At 43.7% G+C, this 20,913-nt stretch overlaps 1 protein-coding gene across 2 annotated transcripts in view; it reads left to right on the forward strand.

Moving 5' to 3' along the window:
• LOC122797858 (HMG domain-containing protein 4-like) overlaps nucleotides 1-20,913 on the forward strand; it is a 1,182,248-nt gene that overhangs the window by 763,176 nt on the left and 398,159 nt on the right. For both annotated transcript variants that reach the window (XM_044066383.1, XM_044066391.1), the window contains exon 5: nucleotides 12,753-12,858. In XM_044066383.1, coding sequence (XP_043922318.1) covers nucleotides 12,753-12,858 — 106 coding nt within the window. The remainder of the gene's footprint in view (nucleotides 1-12,752; nucleotides 12,859-20,913) is intronic.

A 20,913-nucleotide genomic window follows, 5' to 3' on the forward strand; every position in this document is an offset into this window, starting at 1 on the left:
AACTGATATTGACTGCAACAGTAGAAATATCGTCTATTTAGCACAATGTGATTGTTGTCTGCACTTCTGCTTTGGGAAAACCAACAGAACGTTTTGTGAGAGGATGAGGGAACACATCAATAGTATAAGGAATAGAGACTCAGTTAGTGTTGTCAAGATGCATTGAAACTAGTAACAAATATCACTTTAAGTTTATTAGATAGGAACAAATTGTTATTGGCCCAAGAGTAGGCAATGTTAAGAATTTGACGGAGAATAGTGAATTATGATGGATATTAAAATTAAGAGCAGAGAAAGGGCTAGGTTTGAATGGGAAATATCCATCAAATGTGCATTGGAAGCACAGGGACTACCTAGAATAAGATAATATATTAAGTTATAACACTGCTTTCAATAGCTGATTGTTTGATTGTGCAACACTATATGTATTTGTTAGGATTATTTATATTATTATAAAATGCAAATTCTCATTATGTTAAATGAAGATAAATAGATATAGAGGGATTTGGCTATTAACCACCGTTTTTATTTAAAAATCTTTTTATGCAGTCCTGATATATCATATGTAATAATTTCATAATAGTTAACTATTTATGTAGATATTTTCATTTTTATGCATAGAGGAGGTATAACCTATGTTTATTTAGATGGTCACATTACATTGTTAGTTTTTTATTCTAGCATAATTTAGGCAGTTTTGTATTTTAAGCAGGATATATATGCTAGCTTTTATGGTTGTGTTATTACCTTCAGGTTTGCATCATTATTATGGTCATAAGTCTAAGCTATGTATTTATTATATATTTATAATTTCCCATGCCTATATGATCTACATCTAGCTTTTCAATATTGGCCTATTTTTTGTATACATCATTTCACTGGTTCATCATTAGGAATTACTGAGAGATAACACAATAAGTGCTTTGCTTGTGTGTGTGTGTGTGTGTGTGTGTGTGTATATGTATGTATGTGTATATATATATATATATATATATATATATATATATATATATATGTATATATAAAACTTTAGAATGCTTCTTCATTGCTCGGATGTAAAATTAAACATGATTCAGCACTATGTAATATAAATAGTTTCATGTGGAAGCACAACCAGTATGAATGACTGTAACACATATATATTATTTATTTAATGTGTGTTACAATAGTTAGTTTATTTATTGATTCAGTCTTTAGTAGAAATTTATAATATCATACCATGGATTAGATCCATGGATACAGCTATTAATCAGATAACTGCTATTAAGTTTTGAGTAGGTGGTTTGATGGAACATAGGGCTTTGGTGAATTTACGTATCTGTAAATTGTAAGGCTTACATTACACATCTAGGTAAACGGTATATGGTAGTTGACAAATTGTATGAATTTTATCAATGAGACTGGACAGTCACACATTTGTACAATAGACAGGATTTAAGTCTCTGGTTGTCTCAGTGCCATTGATGTCGTTATCTGAATAGTTAGGCAGCATAGTTAGAACTATCTGCTGCCTTATTATTATAAGCATAGAAATCCTTTCTATCTGAACTTTTATATCAGGTTTTTATGTATGGTACATTTTATGAATGTACCACGTTAATACACAGCTGTTGATGTTTCATTATAAGCTGGGGAGTTGAGCAGTCAGGCTTTAAATTTTCTATCAGCCGACTGTATAAAAAAGTGCTTTATCTGTAAAATTATTTATCTCTTGATCATGTGTCTATGAATAACGGTAGTGTTATTCAACTAGTTAGAAAAAGGGCTTTATGAATATTTGGTAAGGCTTTTAAAAGTTTTATTTAATTATATATTTACGTGGTCATGTTATGTATGTCTGTTGAACCACATTAAATACTTTCAGCCGTCTAAGGAGAGTTTGTGTTCAAACTAAAGGACGGAATGATCTTACATTTTAAATGAAAGATATGCATTTTTCGAAAAGGGAGTTATGAATTAACGTGATGTATTCTGTTATGATGTGGTTGAATTTGTAGGTTTTAAACAAATTCTTATATGCAATGTTTTATAATATAGAGCTGTGACTTTAAATGGTTCTGAATGTAGTGCTGACGTCAGCATTAGAATGCTGTGACGGAAGTCAGCTGTTTTTGGATTTTTTAATCAAGTGAGCGTTAAATGTGAGTACTTAATTATACTGTTTTTCTTGTTTTTAGTTTGCATTAATGGTCTGAGGAAGCCGCTCTATGTAGTGAAAGCACTTACCTGGAAATAAAGCATTCTATAGTTTTACAGTTTTATGGTTTTGAATGGTGCTTAAAGCTGTGCTTCACTTCACCGTTGCTTTTGCTTATTCAAAAGATCGAAGTAGTTTACTTCAATTGCTCTTCAATCTGGGGGTTACGGATCCATATCAGATCCGAGCCAGCAACTTATATTAGCATCAGCTCCGAGCTCCAAACTCCTCCCCTTACCCATAATACACCTCCACTGCCTTCCATCCCCAGATCTCGTTTACCATGTATTGCTTCAGTATCGTGTTTCTTGAGCTCCAACTAGTCAGTGGGCTAAAACCTTGTGAGTATCCTTTTTTTCTTCAGATTTTGTCAAATAATGTTAGCATAGGTCCCCTTTTTCCTCCCCTCACTTGGTGCGTCGAGTTTTAGTGTGTTAGGTTAGTTTAGAGTAGTTTGTACTGTTGTGTAGAGTGTAGCTTTCCCTCCCCCCTCAGTATTTTTTTTGTATATGAGTGTGGTGAGTGGGTGTGAGTGTGATTTTTAGAAAGAAACTGCTTTTTTCTTAAGTTATCTTTCTAATCTAGAAGTATGGCTGAAAAGTTTGTGTTCAAGTGTTGCACAGAGTGTGGCCATAAGTTATCCCCTGAGGATAGCCACAATCTGTGTGTTTTGTGCTTGGGCGTGGCCCATTTGAATTTGGACTGCAACATATGTGCAGGCTTCAATCCCCGTGCCATAAAAGGCCTTCTTCCTCCTTCAGACTCTGTTTCCCCGTCACTGGCTTTGGTCACAACGGCTGCTGTGGCCACCTCTCCCTCCTCTTTTCCTCTGGCTTCTCCTCCCTCCCAGGCTGGGATTCAACCTCCTGTACAAAAGGCTGTGGTAGCGGAGCAGAAAAGAGGTAGAGAGAGGGAGAGAGAGTCGAAGATGGGAAAAGAGAAAGAGGTCTCTGGACCTCGCTTCTCCAACCAAGACATCACGGATCCGTGACTCCCCTCGGCTCCGATCTCCGAGGTTCTCCGCAGAGCCAGAGGAGACGCATCCAGTTTCTTGGGCTTCGGTGCACCAACCCGCCAGGTCGGAGTCCATGGCCTCGTTGTAGTCCACCCGCTCCTTGTCTGACATGGATCTGGATAAAATAATGAGGTGATTTATCCGTACACAGATCCAGATGGGGGTCTTGCCAGCCTCCCTCCCTCAGGAGGGGTGAGTTTGCTTCCCTTTTTTCAACCCATATCTCCTTCTCCAATCCGACCTTCGGGTTCTGAGTACTCGGATCCAAGGTTGGCTTTGGTCAGGGGTTGGCGCCGATGGTACCTGCTTCCTCGACGCTGACAGCTGTCTGGTGCGTTTTGGATCCGACCAGCTCGGATCCGAGCCACTCTCGGAGCTGGAGCTTGGGTGTCTGGTCCGAGGGAGTAGAAACTTTTTCATTGGCTCTGACTTTGTCGGGCCAGGTTCCCTCCCTCGGAGCTCCGTCCACCTCGGGCTTGGCTCCGATTCTCTCGTTGGACACGAGGAGACCGGCCTCCTTATTGGTTTCTCAGGAGATTCATTCTCCTTCGACGTTCATGGTAGAAAGGGTTCTCTCCATTGGATCGAGACCCCTGACCGCCCCCTTGGACTCCTCCCAGACCCCCTCGGCTCTGTCTATGGTCCCCATCGTTTTACCAGAGGGGCAGCCCATGCTCGAAGAGCCCCAGACGGTTCCCCCCTGAGGAACAAGTGGCTTGCAAGCTCCCCCCGGAGAGCCCCACTGGAGAGGTACGTCACAAGCATACGTGCAAGAGGAGGCACTTGGACTCCCCCGAGTACTTAGAAGATGGAGAGGGTTCCCCTAGGTCACCTCCCGAGGGTGTCTCCTTTGGAAACATCATGGAGATCCTGCGCCAACGGGGAGGTTGGTCTGCCCCCAAACCTTCTTCTGAGTAGTCTGTGTTCCTGGAGGCTTTCAGATGGACCCATCTACTTCCTGGGTGTCCCCTCCCACAGATCCTTTGGTGGATCTGGTCACCTTGCGGGCATGGAAAGAACTGGACACCATGGAACCTATCCCAAAAAGATGCCATGGTGGTATCAGCAGCCACCAAGAAGGAACTTGCTCAGGGTAGTTTCTTGGTCCACCCTCCTGACCGAGAGTCACGGTTGATGGACCGCCTAAGGAAGCGGGTGTACACTTCAGCTACCTTTTCGATTAGGGCACTGAACTACTTGGCCCATGTCACTAGACTCCAACGCGACCTGGTAAAGGAGCTGGAGGAGTCTTCCCCCACGTCCATGTCGCAGGAGGACAAGGCTTCGTTCTCCGCAAGGATGGCGACTTTAAAAGCAGTATCTAACATGGCCATGAGACTCCTCACATGCTACAGAAGGAGCGGCTAGGGCAGCTGAGTCCGACGTGTCCATGAGGCGCAACACCTGGCTCAGGTTATGTCAATTTCCCAAACCTTTCAAGGCGTCTTTTGCCAGTGCCCCTTATGACGGCTGTACACTCTTTGATAAGACCATCAAGGAAACATTAGTCCAGAATGAGAAGGATGGGAAGACACTGTCTGCCATCGGGATCCGCTTCTCTAACCCTCAAAGGTCCTTTTCCTGGAACCAGAGGGGGCAAAAAAGATGTGGTTCCGGAAGTCACAAGTATTCTTGGGACACTTAGGGTTCTTCTTCCCCGAGAGGCATAGGGGGACAGAACGGACACCGGCCCAGAGGCAGAGGGGGTCCGAGGAACTTTGGGTCTTGAGAACCTTTCTCAGAAAGATCCGGGCAGCAACCCTGAGGGGTTGCCCGACTGCTCTACTCTGGAGGCAGTCAGGGGACGATTGTCCTTGCACCTAGCGGCATGGGAGTCCATAACAACGGACCGCTGGATGCTTCAGATCATATCCAGAGGATACTCTATCCCCTTTGTGGGTTCCTCCGAATCTCCCAGATGTACCACCCACACAAAGGGAGGCAGCAGCACAGGAAATTTCCAAGCTGCTAGAAAAACGAGCCATCGAAACCGTCCCCCCAGATCAGTCCTGATTGGGCTTCTACTCCAGGTTCTTTTTGGTGCCAAAGAAAATGGGGGACTTAAGGCCCATTCTGGACCTCTGTACCCTGAACCTGTCAGTTGCCAAAGAGAAGTTCTGGATGGTCACGTTACAGTCCATTATGCCGTACCTGCAAGAGAGCGACTGGATGTGCTCATTAGATCTCCAGGATGCTTACTGTTACATAAAAATGCACAGAAGCTGCAGGAGGTTCCTCCGCTTCCGGCTAGGAGTCAGTCATTACCAATTTCGAGCCCTACCCTTTGGTCTCACCACAGCCCCCAGGTTGAGGCTTCAGGGGATTCAGGTCTGTATCTGTAACTGGACGATTGGCTCCTCACTGTTCCCACCAGGCATCTACTCTCCCAAACCAGGGATTATTTCCTGACTCTTGCCCTGCATTTGAGGATCACAATCAATGCAACCAAATCTCTCCTAGATCCTGTACAGTTGATAGACTACATTGGTGCCAGGATAGGTACTCTTCAATGCAAAATCTTCCTGACCTCGGAGAGAGTTGAAAACCTGAAGATGCATGTTTCCCTGATCTACCACTCTCATCTCCCAATGGCAGAATCGGTGTTTAGGGCCTTAGGCTCGATGGCGGCGACCGTAACTCTTCTCCCATGTGCCCAATTACACATGAGAATTTTACAGTGGACTCTAGCTCTACAATGGTCCCTTTTGGAACTGCTATTGACCTATCCAATCCAACCCAACTCAGTCGAGTCTGCCAGTTGTCCCTCGTATGGTGGATGTGCTCTCCGGACATTTTGGAAGGATGACCTTTTGTTCCAATCTCGGTCCAAACCACAGTGACCACTGATGCCTCCCAACTCGGGTGGGGGGGCATTGTTCGGGCAGGACAGTCCAAGGCCTGTGGTCCCCCATAGAGACCAGCTCGCACATAAATGTCCTAGAGATGAGGGCAGTCCTTCTAGCGTTGCAGGCCCTTCATGTCTTTCTTCCTCTGGGAACGATTGCTATTCAGTCAGACAACATGTCAGTGGTCTGGTATATCAACAAACAGGGAGGGACCAGATCTTACCCCCTTTGTCGCGAGGCCATGAGAGTGTGGGAATGGGATTTCTCCACTGGTCGCTTTCTCATTGCAACGCACATTCCAGGATGGTCCAACATTCTAGCAGACAGGCTGAGTCGGACCATTCTGATGCCTTACGAGTGGTCTCTGAACTGTCAGTAGCGGAACAGGTCTTCAGTGAGTGAGGTCAACCTTGCTGCAATCTCTTCGCATCTCCTTCCAACGCGAAGTGCAGCATGTTTTTCACTCTTCACCCCCACTAGGGGAGTCCCCCAGTGACGCTCTAGTTCATGCTTGGCCTCCCGGACGTCTGTATGCTTACCCGCCAGTACCTCTCATTCTGAGGTTTCTACAGAAAGCTCGTCAACTGGGGAGCAAAGTGATCCTCATTGCCGCATTCTGGCCCCGCCAGGTATGGTTTCCCTTCTTTTGGTCTCATCTTCTGGCTCCGCCTTGCATCCTAGATCCCATTCAGGATCTAATTTCACACACTTCGGGGGTGTCTCATCCGAATCTGGACAGCCTGAAGCTCACAGCTTGGCTGCTCCAGTTCCCATGATTGCTAGGACTCCTGGACTATCTTCCTCAGTTAGATCTAGTCTGGTGGCTACTCATACGTCTTCGACCAGGAAGGTTTATCGCAGCAGGTGGAAACATTTTTCCTTTTGGGCCTCTTAAAGGAGATTAGACCCTTTCACGTCTCCTATTTCCGCCATTCTTGATTTTCTAGCTGATATTTTTCAACACGGAGCTAGTTCCTCTACTGTCAAAGTTCACTTGGCTGCCATCACTCATTTTCATGTGGGCGAGAATTCTGCCTCTTTGGCCTCTTTCAGACTGTGTAAAGCGTTTATCAAAGGCACCTTTTTGTTATGCCCTCCAGTCAAAGATGCTGTTCCCCCATGGGACCTTACTATGATTCTTCAAGCTTTGGTCGCTCCGCCTTTCAAGCCTGCCGCAACTGCAGATCTAACATTTTTATCTTGGAAAACAGCTTTTCTGAGGCTGTTACATCTGCAAAAAGGGTTTCAGAATTACAGGCCTTCTCCATCAAGATTCCTTACATAATTTTTCACAAAGATAGGGGAATGTTCATCGTGCATACAGCTGCAGTCATAACAGATGGGTTATCCTGCCGTCAGGTGGGTCCTCGGTCGGCCGAATTCCAAAGTCTAGGTCCGGCGTCGGTTGTCTTCGCTTCTTCCCTGACGTCAGTGCGGCAGGGGTACAAAAGAGGCAGCCGACGCCATTTTCTTCAGTCTTTTTTGCCGCGCGGTGCCCGAAGCAGTTCGCAAGTGCCGGTCGGTCAGCTCCTGAGATTTACGAAAGTATTTCAGCCGAAGTCTTCTTGAAAGCTAAGTACCCCGTTGGGGAAACTTTTCTTGCCTCAGACCGATGTCAGACAAAGTTAATAATTGCATTTCATGTGGGAAGCAAATACCGCATAAGGATTCCCACTCTTTCTGTATACCTTGCTTAGGCCCAGACCATGACGTCTCGGCCTGCCGTTTTTGTGCTAGATGCAACAAATAATTTTCCTGGGTGCCAGCTTGGATACAACCACCCAGATGGCCTACCTCATGCCAGACAAGCAAGGGCAACTGTCTCAATACTTCAGAAAAATGGCAACTTACACCAGGCTAACTGCAAGGAAAGTCCTGCAGGCTCTGGGATTCATGGCATCTTGCATCCTACTAATCCCATGTGCAAAGCTGCATATGAGGAAACTTCAATGGTACCTAAAAGCTTATGGTCTCAACACAGCCACAGCTTGGAAGCAATTATACCACTCATTCCATGCCTTCAAAAGGAATTTATGTGGTGGGCTCAAGCTTGCCAAAGAAACACAGGTCTTCCTTTCTGTGTACCTCAAGCAACTCAAATCATCACAACAGACGCCTCAGACTACGCCTGGGGAGCACACATGACAGATCAGTGCATTCAGGGAAAATGGACCCGAAAAGAGAAGCAACTTCACATCAACCAAAAGGAAATGCTAGCAGTGCAAAAGGCTATTATGACCTTCAAAGACCTACTGCATCCAGGCCAGCTATTGATAAGGACAGACAACACCACAGTGATGTGGTACATAAACAAACACGGGGGAACTCATTCATACCCCCTGTGCAGGCAAGCCATGACCCTATGGAACACAGCACTGGAATTGCAAATTCAACTACAGGCACAATTCCTGCCAGGGAAGGAAAACACACTGGCAGACAACCTAAGCAGAAATATGACAGATCCACACGAATGGAAGTTGCATCCTCAAGTTTTCACAAAGATAACTCAGGCATGGGGACAGCCAGACATAGATCTCTTTGCTACCCACAGAAATTGCCAGTTGAAAAAATCTTGTTCAAGGACCTATCATCCACAGGCCTGGAAAGTGGACGCACTTTCCTTCAATTGGGCAACATTGACAGTCTATGCCTTCCCGCCTCTTCCTCTGCTGCCCAAAGTTCTATTAAAAGCCAGAGCAGAGAGGCTGAAAATTATTCTCATTGCTCCAGACTGGCCAAGACAACAGTGGTATCCGCTCCTGAAGAGCCTGACACATTCCCCACCATGGATCCTGCCTCTAGTCCCTCTTCTGTTGTCCCAGCACAACTACAAAACTCTTCACAGCCATCTCAAAACTGTAAATCTAGCTGCATGGAAAATTCCTTGATTTCCCAACAGTTTCTCCTCTCCAAGGAGGTGCAGGATGTCATCTTGGAGGCCAGAAGACCTTCTACTAGAAAGGCCTACTCCGTCAAATGGAAACGATTTTGTGCCTGGAATCAAGAAAAGGGACAGAATCCTTTGGTAATAAACATACCTCAAATTTTACAGTACCTAGCCGAGATGTTAAACAATGGACTTCCCTTCTCCTCCATCAAAATCCACGCTTCAGCCATTTCTGCACAATACAGCACAGATCCTCCTTTATTCTCTCATCCTCTCTTAAGGCAGTTCCTCAGAGGGGCTAAGAATATAAAACCCCCAAGGAAACCACATTTCCCTGCTTGGGACCTCAACTTCGTATTGGAAAAGCTGTCCCTTCCTCCCTTCGAGCCAGCTTCTTCATCAGAGTTACAGTACTTGTCATGGAAAACGGCCTTTCTTCTGGCTATCACCTCAGCTCGCAGGGTTTCGGAGCTACAGGCCCTCATGGCTGTGCAACCATTCATCATCTTCCATCAGGACAGAGTTTCCTTACGAACCAACCCTACCTTTATGCCAAAGGTAGTATCCAGTGTAGCTTTGAATCAGACTATCCACTTACCTACCTTTTATCCTAATCCACAAAACAAAGGGGAAAGACTACTACATTCCTTGGACATTCACAGACAACTTCGTTACTACTTGAACAGGACAAAGCCATTCAGGAAATCTGAGCAACTCTTTGTGTCCTATGCTGCAGGTGCTCAAGGAAAGGTTATTTCCAAACAGACAATTTCAAAATGGATAGCCCACTGCATACGCTTTTGTTACTCATTTCATGGAAAAACTGTGCCTGCATGCATCAGACCCCACTCCACCAGAGCCACAGCTACCTCTGCAGCCTTCCTCAGGGGGGTCCCTACCAAGGACATTTTGGAAGCAGCCACCTGGAGTTCAGTGCACACTTTCTCAAAGCACTATCACCTCCCACTATACTCAAAATCTAGAGCGGGCTTTGCCACAGCAGTCCTGCAGGGCATCCTAGCCCCTCCTAGTTCCACTTAGTGCCTACCACCCTTACTTAGCTTTGGGATTCTACCCATCTGTTATGACTGCAGCTGTATGCACGATGAACATAGTACAGTTTTGTACCTACCATAAATGTAGATGTTCGAGTGCTCATACAGCTGCAGTCCAAGTTGCCCTCCCTCCATCCCCTCTTAGGACAGGTCTTATGACAAACACTTTTCATACAACCTTTTTGGGGTATTCTTTTATGGTGTATTTGCTTGCAACTACTGTTTTTTTTTATTTATCAACATTGCATCTTTGCATAACATTATGTTTGCCTTCCTTCTGGGGGCACCTGACATCTGGGGCAAGAAAAACTGAAGAAAATGGCGTTGGCTGCCTCTTTTGTACCCCTGCCGCACTGACGTCAGGGAAGAAGCGACGACAACCGACGCCGGACCTAGACTTTGGAATTCGGCCGACCGAGGACCCGCCTGACGGCAGGATAACCCATCTGTTATGACTGCAGCTGTATGAGCACTCGAACATCTACATTTATGGTAGGTACAAAACTGTACTTTTCCCTTCAAACCAATCCATCATTTCTTCCTAAGGTGGCATCACCAGTCAATATCAATCAGATCATTAATTTGCCTGTATTCTTTTCTAATTTTACTAACAAGATGGAATACAAACTCCACATGTTGGATGTTCATAGACAGTTACGATTCTATTTACACAGGACAAAAAATTTCTGTAAATCTGATTAATTGTTTGTATCTTTCTATAAATCCTTTTTGTGAAAACCTATGTCTAAGGTCACCATAGCTAGATGGATTTCTTCATGCATCCTGCAGGTCTATAAGGACAGAGGCATGTCTCCACCAGGTCAGGTGAAAGCTCATTCCACTAGGTCTATGGCTACATCTGTGGCCTTTTGGTCTAGAGTGTCTTTGGATGATATTTGTTCTGCAGCTACTTGGTCCTCCTTTCATACATTTATTTCTCATTACAAATTGGACTTGACTTCCAGAAGGAGAGCATCCTTTGGATCCGCGGTGCTCCGGTATATCCTTCCATGAGGGCCTCCAAGGAGTTTACTAGCTGGGGACTCTGTCCCACATGTTGAAGACCAAATGAAGTAAACTACTTCAGATAAAGAAGTTATGTACTCACCATAATGTTCCATCTGAGTAGTTGTACTTCATTTGTCTTCAACTGTTCCTCCCTCCTTCCCCCAGACCTTGACATATGATCAGCCTTCGGGCTGCAGTATAGGTCACAAGTAAAATTTTTTCGGTCGGGTTATCAGGATAAGGTTCAGCAAACTCGATCTGGGGATGGAAGGCAGTGGAGGTGTATTATGGGTAAGGGGAGGAGTTTGGAGCTCGGAGCTGATGCTAGTATAAGTTGCCGGCTCGGATCCGATATGGATCCATAACCCACAGGTTGAAGACAAATGAAGTACAACTACTCAGATGGAATGTTATGGTGAGTACATAACTTCTTTTTATTCACAAATCTGCATAGTTTTTGTTTCCTTTCGTCCCAGGTCTTTTGGTTTAGCTGTTTCTAGGCAAACCATCTCTTCCTGAATTTCTAAATCCATTTCCTTTTGTTATTCTTGTCATGGTAAATGTCTTTCTTCATCATTAAAGGCTTACTCTACCAGGGCTGTTGCCTCCTGTGGTATTTTTTTCAAGGGGCTGTATTCAATTTCCATCCTTGAGGCTGCTACTTGATCTTCTGTTCATAACTTCACTGAACATTATAAATTGGATGTTATTTCCAGAGCTAGAGCTGCTTTGCCAGGGTTATCCTTCATGGGTTTCTGGAGGACTCTTCATTGCCGTCCTCCTCCCCAGGTTATCTCTTGAATGTTGTACTTTCCCTTTAGTTATGAATACTGCATCAGTGATATGGAATGACATAATACAATTGTGTAAAATCTTGCCATAACAGTAGATGTCCTCCTCTTCACTGTTGCAGTATTTGCCCCCTCCCTCCTGGCTACTGTGCTCTAGCCTTGTTCTTTCTTGCCCTTCTAACTGAGGAGCGCTTTCCTTTTCTCCTTTTGGATGCACATGTTCTTTCTTGCCCCTGGGGACATTCTGTTCTTCCTGGGACTTTCAGTTCTGAGTGTGTGCTTTGATGTATCATCGTTATGCTGTACACCTTGCATGGAGAGTGTATATGTGATGTACAGCACCTGTAAGTACTAAAGGCTTTGGTATTTACTGGCTGGACGGTGGGCTATCCTTGGGTGGTGATCCCTTCAGTTATGAATACTGTAACTGAAAAGAAAGGCATCTACTGTTATGGTAAGATTTTACACAACTACTTTTTTCTAGAAACTAATTACACCTTTATAGTCTTTTGATCCCATTCTGTGTTATATTTTGCATAGTAGGTAGATATGATAAAAATGTACAAATTACCACCAATGAATGCCACAGATATACTTGTTCTTGATTCTGTTTTGTGTATTGTTTTATATTTCTGTTTTTATGACTGTTTCACTTGTTATTGTAACTTTGGAGCTTTTCTGCCCAAGCCTTTGTTAAAGAAGGGGTTCCATGCCTAGTTGGACTTTCCTGGTAAAACAAACAAATAATATAAATGTCTTATAGCACAACCATTTCTTGCTTCTCTACAGTTCTGAGCAAGTCACTTTAAGTTTTATTGAATTATTAGGTTGCTCAGTAATACAGAAATTCTCTAAGTGGTCCTCATCATGGTACCAGTAATGTAAAAATCAAATCCTTTAAGTATGAGAGCTAATCTACATCTTTGGTAATGAGCATCATTCTTTGTTTTTAGGCCTGGAAACAAAAAGCTCAGTACCTCCAACACAAACAAAACAAAGCTGAAGCCACAACAGTGAAGCGCAAGCTTGGCAACAATGACAGTTCTTCAAAATCTAAAGGTAATTTGGGTATGAATTTTAATGCATTTCGCTCTGATTGGAACGTTTTTGTAGCCTAATATATTCTGAGTTAAAAACTTTTGTTCAAGAACATTGCTTCAAGAAATGTTGCTTTAGTGTTAGAAAATCATTTTTAGGAACAATGCAGTTGCATTGTATGAGATGATTATCCTGAAGTAGTAATTTTGATAAGTTTAAAATGCTGCCAGAAGTTTAAATCCTACTTAAGTATTAGATGTTATGCTAGAAAATGTACACATACTCAAGTTGCATAGTTAGGGGGCAGGTGCATTGATAATTTTAGCTCAGTGATATGTCATCCATTGCTTTTATAGCATGTACTGTGGACTGAGAAATGCATGGACATAATTATTTATTTGTTATTTATTTGTTTATTTTACATTTAAAATACTTGACTTTGACATAACTTGCTGTTGCAGTACCTAGGCTAGCTGTGTCCTACCCTCTCCTGACTGTCCAGCTTTCAAAGCTTTTGGGCACGTTCCACATCCTCTAACTGCCTGGTGTTTGAGAGGGCCTCCATAAAAAGGCTGAGTAAATCTCTTCTTTGGTGGTCCCTGTGGAACTCATTTGACTAGTGATCCTTCAGTGTTGGGCATTTCCCCATTGGAGAAAACTTGTGTTTTTCTGATTAAAATGTTGTGTTTATTAGTTTTTGAGGCTGTCATTGTTTTTCCAAGGGAGTTTGTTGTGTTTAAAAAAAAAAAAAAAAGATATTTTTTAACAGAATTTTCCTACTGGCTTGTAGGTTTGTGTATTTGGAGCAAGATAATTGTGTTTGTGGGAGAGACTCGGTGATTTGCTTACTTCGGTACCACTTGTTCTCTACTTTTCCCTTTACCAGTTCATCCGGGCTTCTCCACCTGCTTTTTAAAGTCTCACTCTCAGCTAACCTGGTGAACCGATTCTGCACAGTTTTTACCTTCCCTGTTCCCAAGAAAAAAGAAGAAAGTTCAGGATTCTTTGGGTATCATGCTGGCACCATTTATAACTCAATTTGCAGTGGCACTCTGTCCCTGCTACTGTTGCATCTAGAAGCACAAAGGACCGGGAAATAGTCAAGCCCCCTCTGTGACTGTAGTGAGACTAGTATGGGAGTCTCATAGGCTCATAGATGGTTTAGTGTGCTAACAACCAAGGACCTTTTTAAGCCTAACCATGCTTCCCAGTTGTATTTGACAGGATATGATACCACTTATGTTTATAGTGGTATAAACTGGGTATGAGTGGTTGAGCATGTACAAGCTTTTTCTCTGTAACAGGGACATAGGTGGCAAATGGGGGTAAGTTTACAATTTGCCCATTCACTAATCAAACTTGCACTTGTGTAAGTGCATCGAGGAACTTAGCTTCACGTGGCTGGGAAGCCTGTTTCAGTGAAGGGGTAGTCTCTTGAGATACATACATGTCCCTCCAGCATATCTTATTTATGTTGCAAATAAGGTTCTGGTCCCTAGATTGGATGTTTCTGATGCTGTTTGATTTACAGATGTGGAACAGGTCTAAAAGGGGTGGATCAGAGGCTTCTTTGAAGGCCAGGCATAGATCACCCCTCAGCAGTCTACGGGAGACTGAGAACAAGAATAAGGCTGTGTGGAGGTCTGTGTAGGACATGATGTTCTTCGTTCCCCATTGCTGCAGTCCTTACTATTGGGTGTAGTCCGCTGTCCAGTCGGCCCGAATACCAGAGTATAAGGCTGACGTCGGTCAGGGCGCATTAGACTGACGTCAGTACGTCAGGGTACTAATGCGCATGACCGACGTCATATCCTCAGTCTTTTTTGCCGCATGGTCCGATGCAGAAGCAGTTTTGCGAGTGCAGGTTGGCGTTCTGAAATATTTCCGAAACCGGAGTTTCAGACCGAAGCAGAGTTGGCTAAGTACCCCGTTGGGGAACATTTTGGTTTTTTCTTGCCTCAGTATTTACCGGATGTCAGAAAAAGTGAATAACTGTATTTCTTGTGGGAAACAGATACCTCATAGGGATTACCATACCTTGTGTATACCTTGTTTAGGGCGTGAGCACGGTGTTGTTGGTTGCCGCTCTTGTGCTAGGTTTAACAAACGCACTATTAAGAGGAGGTTAGACTGTGCCAGGTTAGTGTTTGGGAAGCGTTGCAATTATAAAATGCCGTCGGATGCTCCGGCCGCTTCGTCAAGAAGCGCAAGGACAAAACAGCGAAGCCTAGGGTTGATGAACCGGCAGTCCCGGACGTCGGTTCTTTAGAAGGCTCAGTGGAGCCAGAGGTTTTGCCAGGAGTTTCCATGGAGTCTCAGGCAGAAACTTTACTGTTACAGGATGTGCCTTCTCAGGAGGTAGGCCAGGCTGAGGGGGCTTCTCAGGTAACTGTTCTTCCCTCTCTTCCCAAGGTAGTTAAAGCCTCTCCTTCTGTTGCTAAAACTTCTTTGAGAGGTAGGCCAAGTTCAGCTTCAGTGGGGGCTTCTCCTAGCATTTCGGGTTCTGTACCTAAGAAACATATGCTTAAAATGGCAGAAGATTTGATTACTATGATTAGAGGTTCTATGCCCCCTCCTGATAAGAGGCCTAGGGTGGAACCGGAGTTTGATAGTTTTGAACAGTGTTCAGAGGCTTCTGAGTCTTCTGCAGAAGATTTGCAGGAGTATCCTACTTATTCTGATTCAGATGTGGATGATTCCACTCCTACAGCTTCTCCTCCTGAGGATTTCTCATTTTCAGAGACTCTGCATTCCATGAGGGAGCACTTTCAATGGGAAGGCCAGGATTACTCTGATTCCAGGAAAAGGCTTAGGGAATTCTTGTTTTTACCCCAGCATAGGCCCTTAGCTATACCTCCTGTGTTGAATGTGGTGGAAGATGTTTTTGCAGAGGCTTCCCTGAACCCTGATTCTTTGCCTCCTGCTCCTGTTAAACCTGATAGGTATTATAGGGTGCCCGAAGCTCATAAGTATTTGTTTAAGAGTCCTAGGGCGGACCCAGAAACTGTTTCTCAGGGGCCTAAAGGTGTTAAGGCCTCTGTGGTTAAAAATCCTGTTCCCACTGATAAAGAGGCTAGGGCTTTGGATAGGTGGGGAAAGAAAGTGTATACTTCTTCCACTCTAGCCATGAGGCGTTGAATTGTCAGTTTCACATGCTAAAATATCAAAATTATCTCCTTTCTCAATTGAAATCTAAGGTGGATGCTTTGGCGGAAGGTATTGAGTGTAAAGAGTTGCTGGATTTGGTTCATGTGTCTGAACAAGTGGGTAAGCATTCTTTGCAATGTGGTTTTGATGCTGTACAGGCCTCCTCGAGGGTGGCTGCCACTAGTTCTGTTCTTCGCAGGCATGCCTGGTTGAGGGATCAGAATTTAGCTGAGCATGTTAAGACAAGGATTTTGGATGCTCCTTTACAGTCTGATGTGTTGTTTGGTTCGCCTGTGGAAGCAGTTTTAAAGAAAATGGAGGACAAAGCTAAGTCTATGCAAACTGTTAAAGATTTTTTGCAGGTGCAGCCACCAAAGTTTAGTAGAAATTGGCCTGCTAAGGGGTGGACATATCCTGCTTATGATTCCCAGTCTAGGGGTAGGTCTAGGCGTGGTAGGGGCAGGGCTCAAGGTTCTTTTAGGCCTAGAACAGGGAGTTCACCTGCTCAGACTTCTGGTGAGGGCAGGGGTCAGTCCTTTCGTAAACAGACCCAATGACCTGCTTTTTCAGCTGCCAGTAGATTCTCGTCTGGCAGCTCCTTTGGGAGGAAGACTGTCTCTTTTCAAAGAAAATTGGGATTTAATTACTCAAGACAGATGGGTGTTGGATATCATTCACCACGGTTACAGATTTTATTTCCATACCATGCCCCTTTCAAAGGCATGCCAGACGTTCCTCCTCCACAAAGAAAAGAGGCTCACAAGCAAGTTTCTCAGTTACTCCAGATGGGGGCCATTCAGCCAGTCCCTGTATCAGAGAGGGGCCTAGGATTTTATTCTCGCCTGTTCCTAGTACCAAAGAAGGGGAACACGTGGAGACCAATTTTGGATTTATCCCTCCTCAACACTTATCTGGACATTCCCAAGTTCAAGATGTTGTCGTTACAACAGCTTTTACCTCTGCTGGGCAAAGATCACTGGATGGTAACTTTAGATCTCAAGGAAGCTTACCTTCATGTGCCTATAAGGCTAAGTTGCAGGAAGTATCTGCGGTTTCGAGCTGGAAATTCTCATTATCAGTTCTCTGCATTGCCCTTTGGCTTATCTACTGCGCCCAGAGTATTCACAAAGGTTCTGGCTACAGTGATAGCTTGCTTCAGGCTACAAGGAATTCAAATCTATCCTTACTTGGACGACTGCCTGATTTTGGCTCAAGAAAAGGAAGACCTTCTACAGCATCTGGAATATGTTATAGCAGTGCTAAGATGCCTAGGGTATTCTGTGAACGAAATAAAGTCCAGTCTAGTACCCTCTCAAGACATGTGCTTTCTGGGTGTGAGACTGAATACAGCAGCCCAGATGGCCTTCTTAACCCCGGACAAACAAAAGAGTCTATCACTTTACTTCCATCAACTATCTCATCAGTCCGTGCTGACTGCAAGGACAGTCCTTCAAGCATTAGGGTTCATGGCATCTTGTATTCTGGTGCTTCCCAATGCCAAACTGCATATGAGGAAGCTACAATGGTATCTCAAAATGTATGGACACAGCACTGCCAGGATTTGGACACTGTCATTCAAATAATACCTTGCCTTCAAAAAGAATTTTTGTGGTGGGCTCAGGAATGTCACCTAAACAAGGGACTCTCTGTGACCCGGCCAGAGGCGAGTCAGATTTTAACGACAGATGCCTCAGACATTGCTTCGGGAGCTCATCTAAATGGAAAGTGGATACAAGACAAGTGGCCTGCCAGACTACAGCATCTACATATCAACATGAAGGAGATGTTAGCAGTCCAGTTTGCATTAATGGCTTTCAAGGAGTTACTTCTTCCAGGGCAGGTGTTGATTCTAACAGACAACACAACTGTCATGTGGTACATCAACAAGCAAGGGGGAACACATTCTTATCCTCTATGCAGGCAAGCAATGATTTTATGGGAGGCGGCTAAGCTTGCAACTAACTCTTCAGGCAAGGTTTCTGCCAGGAGCACAGAACTCCTTAGCAGATGTGTTAAGCAGACAAATCATGGATCCCCACGAGTGGAAACTGGATCTTCATGTATTTCAGAAATTGACAGTGTCATGGGAACTCAGACATAGATCTGTTCGCTTCTCCACTAAACCACCAGCTGCCAAAGTATTGCACAAAGGGGTTTCATCACACAGCTTGGAAAGTGGATGCTCTGTCTTTCAGTTGGAAAAACCTTCATGTGTATGCCTTTCCACCTCTGCCTCTTCTTCCAAAGGTACTATTAAAGGTCAGACAAGACAGGCCAAGGATGATTTTGATAGCTCCAGATTGGCCTCGGCAACACTGGTACCCACTACTACGGAGTCTGGTAAAGAAGCCTCCATGGCCTTTACCTCTGATTCCTCATCTGTTATCTCAGAAGGACGGTCATCTGCTCAATGTCAAGCTTCACTCTCTTCATCTAACAGCCTGGCATATTCTCTCTTGAAACACAGCAGGTCTCAACTTCCTCAACAAGTTTTAAATGTGATTATGGAAGCTAGAAGACCTAGTACAAGGAAAGTGTACGCAGAAAAATGGAAGAGATTTTTATTTTGGAGTACAGCAAAGAATTTGGAGATTTCTGAGCCTAATTTGAGTGTGGCTCTTCAATATCTTACTGAGTTATTGGACAAAGGTTTGTCCTTCTCTTCCATTAAGATTCATGCTGCAGCAATTTCAGCTCACTATGATTGTGACCCACCATTGTTTTCGCATCCTTTGTTCAAGCAGTTTCTTAGAGGGGCAAAGAATATAAGACCCCCGTAGAGCTCCTACTCCTGCTTGGGATCTCAATTTTGTGTTGGAAAAACTTACTCTACAACCTTTTGAGCCTGCGGCTACTGCTGAATTGAAATACTTGTCATGGAAGACTGCTTTTCTGTTGGCTATTACTTCTGCAAGAAGGGTGTCTGAGTTGCAGGCCCTTATGGCAGTAGAGCCCTTTTTGATTTTCCATAAGGATAGGGTATCATTACGTACTAATCCTTCCTTTATGCCTAAGGTGGTCTCTAGTGTGGCTTTAAACCAAACTATTCATTTGCCTACTTTTTATGCAGACCCCCAAAATAAAGGGGAAAAGATTTTGCACACTTTAGATGTACACAGGCAATTGCGTTATTATTTAAGCAGGACTAAGGATTTTAGGCAGTCTCAGCAGTTGTTTGTTTCTTTTGCTTTGAGTTCAAGAGGGCAAGCCTGTGTCAAAACAAACTATTTCTAGGTGGATTGGCTTTTGCATTGCATTTTGTTATTCCCATCATGGCAAGGAGATTCCAGCTGGGATTAGGCCTCATTCCACTAGGGCTACTGCCACTTCAACAGCATTTCTAAGGGGGGTGGCAACTAAGGATATTTTGGAAGCAGCTACTTGGAGTTCAGTGCATACTTTCTCTAAGCATTATCACCTTCCTATCTACTCTAAGTCTAGGGCTGGTTTTGCCACAGCTGTTTTGCAAGGCATGTTGTCAGCTCCTACTTCTTTATGATTTGCCAGCCTCCCTTACCTCTGCTTTGGGATTCTACCCAATAGTAAGGACTGCAGCAATGGGGAGCGAAGAACATAGTACAGTTTTGTACCCACCATAAGTGTAGATGTTCGAGGATCCCCATTGCTGCAGTCCAATTTACCTATCCTCCTTCCCCTCTGTGTTTAGGGGTGGTTGTGTAGGTGAGATTACATGCTGATATTTTTGTATATATTCTTGTATATATTGTATATATTTTTGGTGCAGGTATTTTGGGCCTTGTCTTTTTAGGGTCTTCTGACATCTGGGGCAAGAAAAGACTGAGGATATGACGTCGGTCATGCGCATTAGTACCCTGACGTACTGACGTCAGTCTAATGCGCCCTGACCGACGTCAGCCTTATACTCTGGTATTCGGGCCGACTGGACAGCGGACTACACCCAATAGTAAGGACTGCAGCAATGGGGATCCTCGAACATCTACATTTATGGTAGGTACAAAACTGTACTTTTTCTACACCATGTGTTCTTTTTGGGAGGAACCTCTGAGGAAGCTCCACTTGTTACATATGCCTGATCAGTTAAACTAATGAAGCACACTAAACAGTAAACGAAGTAAAACTCTGCCACGACCACTTGCCAAAGTATAAAACAACAAAGCATTTATTGAACTAAAATTTGAAGCACTTTTCATTTACCTAATAAGCAAACTTCTTCAGAAACAGTATAATGAATTTAAAATCCATATAAATAGAATCAGGTGAGCATTTTAACCTATCCTGTTACAACATAGCTCACACCTTACTTTTCTTAAAGGCATACAATTAAAAAGTAAATGCTATTGTAGAAAATGTATATCATTCAACTAAAATTAAGAATATTGAACATAAATATGAAAATAAAACAATCAACCAACTACCTCATGAATATAACATGTACAAATTACAACTCAATTATTAGCCATAATGCTTTGTCAAATAAATGTTACTTAAAAGACCATGTAGCTTACAGCACAAAACAACAGTTTATCTCTTATTAAACATACACAGACAATATGTGCATGCTGAACGCTGAGAATGTATAACATCCACTCAATCATCTCTGCAGACTTTTTAATTTCAAAATGCTACTAATAGAACAGGTTTCATTAAAACCTGGAAAATTATATGCGTTCAGCTTAATTTGCCAAGCTAACTCAAGTTCTTCGAGCTGCAAAGGCGTGAGATCACCCTTAATGTCCTGATGTACCTGGTCAATAGCCAAAAACTTGAATTTGTGTTCACTATTTACCTGAATATGTTTGGCTAGGGCATTATCTAGTTTCTTTTTACTTGTAGCGTATTGAGATAATTGAGTGGATGTAAATGCTTTGTTGTTTTATACTTTGGCAACTTGTCGTGACAGAGTTTTACTACATATGCCTGATCAGGTATGTAATGAAGGAGGCATTT

This window comes from Protopterus annectens, chromosome 1.part0, assembly GCF_019279795.1.
Source record: "Protopterus annectens isolate FY-2018-M chromosome 1.part0, PAN1.0, whole genome shotgun sequence".
NCBI lineage: Eukaryota > Metazoa > Chordata > Ceratodontiformes > Protopteridae > Protopterus > Protopterus annectens.